Genomic DNA, 6,137 nt, shown 5'->3' on the forward strand with positions numbered 1-6,137 from the left:
AGGAAAATCTGTATTTAGCCCACATGGGCTCCAGCCTCCAATTGTCCTACTGCATTTGAAGTGAGACGGCTGACACGGGCCAGGGAGAGTGAGTCGGGGGGGTGGGGGGTGTGTTTGTTGTGTTTTTTTTTTTAAAGAAAAAGCTTTAGGAACAATAACGCGCTTTAAAATTACAATGAGAAGGGCTGATGCTGGGTTAGGGATTTGTGCAAGGCAAAAAATTTGGCTTTAAAATACAGCGTGCCGAAGGAATCGGTAAATGGAGCATTAACTTTGCACAAGCTTTCAGGGCTCCGCATTTTTTAATATACGCAGAAGAAATAAACCACGGGATGTCAAAGGGGCGACAGCGGTCGGACAAAGGATCGCAGTAGGGGCCACTGAAGTTGGTCGATCTATACCCAGCATCAAACTGCCACGTGGACCTCTTTTTCCCGGTCACAGGTTTCTGATGATAGCAGGGATGAGCTGCACAAAGCATCAAATCCTGTATTTTAAAGCGAACCCACGGAAACAAATGCAGGTTTGACACAGTGCTTTTTGGTACGATTTAGAGCCGTGACTTTCATCTCTTCCTGTTTCAAGTTTAATTGGGTCCCTGTCCCTGGTTTTCCATTCCTCTGTCCCAGTGGTGCAGGAAAGTGAACCGAGCCCCGAGAGCAGAGAACTTTTCATGCAAGCAAGCCATGAAGTGGCAAGTGTCATGAAAGACACCGGCACCTATTAACGCTTAGACCCAACCCCGTACAACGGCCACGGGCGCGGGTCAAGTCCAACAGCTCTTTGTACTTTCATGTCTAAAGCTTTCCCGGCACCACCGCGGAAGAAAATGATCATTGCACTTATTTGACAAACAAACCAAAAGACGAGGCATCAAACAAGTGCGATGCTCCCAGCTGCAAGCACTTCCCAACCAATGTCATCTTGGCCACCCTCACCCTGCCCTCCCCGATCCCCTCCTTCAAAGGACCGTGTTACAAATCACGACAAAACAGATTAACGTTTAATTCCAAATATTAGACCCCCCTGTGAGAAGAAAGATAAACCCCTTGCCTTTAAACTAACGACTAAATCATCTCTTTGGGGATTACAGGGATTTTATCACCAGGACGATAAATGGGTTTTGGTGAAGCTGTCTTGCAGTGTTGTATAAATCATAATTAGGGAGAAGGAGGTGGAAGGGGGGTACCACACCGGCACCTCCACTTTGGGAGAGGTCAGGACTGACTTACCAGGAAGGAGCAGAGGAAGATGAACGACACGAAGTAGAAATAGGCAAAATCGCTGCCGCATTCGTTTTTGGTGAGGCCGGAGAGCGGGTCGCAGGCTCTGTTGCTCAGGCAGGACAGCATGATCTCGTGCCAGGCTTCCCCCGTGGCGCTCCTGCGGACGGGGAGGGCAGAGGGTGACCTTGTCCAACCCCTCCCCGCTACAGACCCGCGGGGACACCCCCCTTGCGGGATTACTGCGCCCAGTTAACTAAATTAAGCAGGTTGAAGGTTGTGTCCAGGTGGAGAGACTGTATTTATATTGGGAATCTGAACTGCTGATGTGAAAAAGGAGAAAGAACATCTCCTCGATCGCAGGGGAAAGAGAAAGCAAGCAGGCATGGGGGGGACGGGGGGGGACGACACACACAATCTGCTGCTTTGGTTTTGCGGAGAATAAAACCAAATTGATTTGAACATGTCAAGTGCAAATGTATGGAAATGGAGTTTAGATTGTTTTCTTTCTGTCCCAGCTCTGGCCGCAAGGCTGACAGAGGTGATGGGAGGCAAAGCCAGACTTCTCCACTGGAATCTCTCGTTTCCCCTATCAGGTAGATGTAGAAATACCAGGACGGTCTGGTTGGTCACAGCGACTTGGGTCTGGTTGTCATGACAGTCTCTTTCTTCACCATTTCCCTCCCTCGGCTCATTTTAGGTGTGAGGACTGGAGTAGCAGGAAGGTGTACTCAAAACAAACCCTAACTTCCACCGCTATTATAAGGAGAAAAAGAACCAAAAGGCAAAACTTTTCATTCCCAGAGGGTCTATCCTCGAAATAGACCACCCCCTGCAATGCGCACGGATCGGGAACTGGGGGACCCCCGTGTTTGCTTACATGACTTCCTATGTGACACTTCAGGTTTTCCCCCCTTAACTTCTGCACCACACTCGGAGGTGCTTTTAGGGCCGTCCTGCCATGACCGGCCCATCCTGCTGCAGGACTGGTCCCAACCGTCCGGTTTGTACCCAGAGCCTCACGAGCCTTCCTCCTGGTCTTCGAGAAAACTTGGGACTCCACGTAAACTCCAGGCTACTCTGGATTATCCAGCAGCTTCCCCCCCGCCGCATCGAGCCCTGAAGCCCCGTTCCCTTGAGCAGAACCCCGCTCCCCATCGCCGTCCTGCTGCCTCTGCCCGCTCTCTCCCCAAGAGCTCTGGGCGCGAGACTGAATAATTATCCCGTTTTATTAAAATTCAGAGTTTTGAGTCGAGGGATTGTTCTGAGCTAAGGAGGGCTAATTTCATTTCCGCCTGGCTTCACAGAAACTATGCGAAACCGAATCCCCAGCAAGATATCCAGTTACAAGCGCCGCATAAGCGGTGGCCCCGAGCCCGGGGACGGCCGGCCGGCGCTCCTGGGGCCACAGCGGTCATTAACGGCTGTGCCTCCGCACCGCCCTCCGCACAGCCGGAGGAGTGACATCGTCCCCAAAGCCGCCCCGGTTTGGAGCACTTTTTGCTGGGTCTGAAAATGAAAATCTGTCATTTCATTGATTTTTTGTGGTTTTGTTGGGTTTTTTTTTTTCATTTGAAAATGCTTCGTTTCCAGGCAGAGTGAACCCAGATGGAAACACTCTCACTCTGAAGCAGAGGTGGCATTGACGTATGAAGTGATAATGTGTTGGTAGTGCAAAAATGACCAATTAAAGGAATTCTCACTTAAAAAAAGAAAAACAATATAAAAACAGTCAGCTTCACGACAGGAACCACATCGATCAGTTCAACCAGGGGGTTTCTGTCTTATATTAAGCTTCTGCCTGAGCTGACGTGGGGTGTGACAGCGCTGGGTGTCACTTTGCGTGTTGAATCAGATCTGTCACATTCGGAGATGTGCCAGGCCAACCCTTCATGCCGCGGAGGAGGCAGCAGGAACGGATGCTTCGCTCCAAATACCTTCCTCAGAGGATGCCTAAGGCTGGCGCAGGGGAAAACAAGGATTTACTTATTGCTCGCATGCAAGTCTTACGGTATGTTGTACTCTGCTTACCTGAAGAGAAGCATCAGGGCTTGGAGGAAGGTACGGAAGTTATTGTGCCGATTAATGGAGGTTTCATCATCTAGAGCAATGTTTCCAAATACCTGCCAGGGAAGGTTCAGGGCAAACACGTCCTCGCGTGGACGTTGTCAGTAAAGGTAGATCAAATGGAGTTGGGAGAAAAGGCGGGAGAAGAATTTGTCCTGGTTGAGGGGATCTCAAAAGCTACAATAATTTCTGTGTTAAAGAGGGAGATAAAAATGTGCTGTGGAGATCGAATGGGGAAAAAAGTCAGTTTAACATGCTTCGTCTTCACACAGACCCTTCCCAATGCCACAGCTCAGCTCCATCCCAGGCCACAAAAACTCTCTCGTTTCTTTGCAGACAGGAGCAGTGCCCGAGCTGCTCCCCGCTCTCCGGCTATTGCCATGCCCGTACTCGGAGGGAGGGACGCGTCCTGCCTGCGGGAGCCAGGGCTGCCCACCGCCCCCATCGCTGATGCTGTGCCGCGTGGTCCTCACCCCCCGCCGGTTCCCCTGCCCGCGGGAGCCCTCTGTACCCCCAGAGATAGCTGTACGCCCAACACAAGACCTGGCAATAAGGGTAGAAAAAGTGGTGGGGGTTTTTTGTGTTTGGTTTTTTTTTTTTTTCTCTCCTAATTTACCGGACTTTGGCCTCAGCCCAACTCCAGCGTTGGTGCTGCTGCGCAGGCAATAAAACCTTTGCACCCTGAACCGGCAGGACGAAACCAGGCTACGTACAGTCAGTATTGAAGCTAAAATGTTACCTGCATGCCGATAATGGCGTAGATGAAGAAGAGCATTGCAATGAGGAGACACACATAAGGCAAGGCCTGCGGGAAAGGAGAAGGCGGTATTAACGAAGGCAAATGCATACGTCAGCCGGCAGCATTTAATTCCTGGGCAGCACTGGGGTTTTGTGGCATTTGGCCTTCAGATGAAGGAACTGGGAGGAGAATATGAACAATTCTGGCAGCCTTCAGAAGGCAAACCCCTGGAGCCAGGTATTCATCGATAAACAAAACAGTCTGGGCTTTCCAAGGGCTCGCTATACATCCTCACAAGCAGATAAGCATTAAGCACGGAAAACACAATAAGAAGCTCCGCGGCAACCGCTGGTGCTACCAGCAGGCACTGGCACTTTCTATGCATAACTGTACAAACATTAATTTTTAATGACCTTGCTGTAAATCTAGTATGAGAAAAAAATATACAACCAAAAAAACCAAGTTCCTACTCTGAAACAGGCACAGAGGGCACTCCCAGGAGGACAAAAAGACTCTGAGTTTTAGCAAGAAATCAGTGAAGGCTACAATGCAATTATGTCACCCAAGCTGAGAGTAATAGCTACTTTCCACTCACACTAAATGAACAGGTAATTAATGTCTCTTAATTAGTTATAGCTGAAAAAATGTGGAGTCTTGCCCTAGGGCCGGACCGTGTGATGCTCAGGGCAGGAAAGCCCTCGGGAAGCCCAGTAGGAAACACAGGGCAAAGGGCTGACGTGGTTTCTGCTGCCCACCTTTGCACTGGGGACAGGGACCGGGAGCTCAGCGATGGGGGACAGGTGGCCAAGGAGCTCCCACACAGCCCGGAAACCTTTGGAAAGGGTCAGGATTATGCTGGAAAAGGGCCTTGGCTGAGCCCCTCTCCCAAGGTCCAGCCAAGAGTACACAGTCCAAAGACACTCTCCTGAGTGGGAACATCTTATGCTGCAGACCCCACGTCTCAGCCTCTGGTGGAGGCTCTCCTGGCCGCAGGATTCCTCCTGAGTTACAAGGTGAGAGCAGCAGCACCACCACCTCCGTCCACCCTCAAGGAAAACGGGACCTAACAGGTCCGAGGCACTGCAGCCCCCCCAGGTCGCAGCCCCTTTCCATGACCTGCTCGACGGTTGGGTGAAAGCGTAACACAGAAATTGAACGGGAGAGCACCAGCTGCCCGTCTGGTGTCTCCCAAAGGGATGTACCATGTAATGCAACACTCACTCCCACCCCCGGCCACGGGACAACAGCACGGACGCCTGCACTTCTCCAGGTTGTTTGTAGACAGAGGTAATCGCTACATCCCCATCTCTACCGCCAAAAAGGTTTTGCCTCTGTAGTCTAAAAGGTCGAACAGAAACTTCCCTCTCGACCAGCTCTGGCGCAGAGCAATAGCCGTGTTCACACTCTGCTGAAGCCACTTCTCCACCCCGGTTCTCTGGCAGCCGGCACGGGGCTGGCCAGCACGCCCAGCCTGGCGTGGGCAGAGCCACCCGGCATCGCTCTCCGACCGCAGGACAGAAATGCCTTTCTTCTCTTAAAAAAGTCTTTTCCATTTTTGGACACAGCACACTCCTCCCCACAGTTTTATCACCTAAAATAACCTCTCTGCGTCGTTTTGACTCAGACACAAAGAGGTATTTGAAAACGCGGCTAAAGCAAAGAGAAAGAGAGGGACCTGGGACTCCTGGTGGCCAACAGGATGCCCATGAGTCAGCAATGTGCCCTGGTGGCCAAGAAGGCCAATGGTCTCCGGGGGTGGGAGCATGGCCAGCAGGTTGAAGGAGGTCATCCTCCCGCTCTTCTCTGCCCCAGTGAGGCCTCATCTGGAGCACTGTGTCCAGTTCGGGGCTCCCCAGGTCAAGAAGGACAGGGAACTGCTGGAGAGGGTCCAGCAAAGGGCTACGGAGATGATGAGGGGACTGGAGCATCTTTCTTATGGGGAAAGGCTGAGGGACTTGGGGGTGTTCAGTCTGGAGAAGAGAAGACTGAGGGGGGATCTTATCAATGCTGATAAATACCCAAACGGAGGGTTCCAGGGGAATGGGAACAGTCTGTTTCCAGTGGTGCCCAGTGATAGGACAAGAGGGAACGGGCACAAACGTGACCAT

The 6,137-nt window shown here is 51.5% G+C and overlaps 1 protein-coding gene across 1 annotated transcript in view; it reads right to left on the reverse strand.

The window, feature by feature from the left end:
* The window catches only part of CACNA1B (calcium channel, voltage-dependent, N type, alpha 1B subunit), a 424,961-nt gene that overhangs the window by 152,647 nt on the left and 266,177 nt on the right, over nt 1–6,137 (reverse strand). The window contains 3 exon segments of the mRNA XM_009888006.1: nt 1,233–1,383; nt 3,255–3,346; nt 4,030–4,095. Of these exon segments, the coding sequence (XP_009886308.1) occupies nt 1,233–1,383; nt 3,255–3,346; nt 4,030–4,095 (309 nt within the window).

Source organism: Charadrius vociferus, unplaced genomic scaffold (assembly GCF_000708025.1).
Source record: "Charadrius vociferus isolate BGI_N301 unplaced genomic scaffold, ASM70802v2 scaffold1040, whole genome shotgun sequence".
NCBI lineage: Eukaryota > Metazoa > Chordata > Aves > Charadriiformes > Charadriidae > Charadrius > Charadrius vociferus.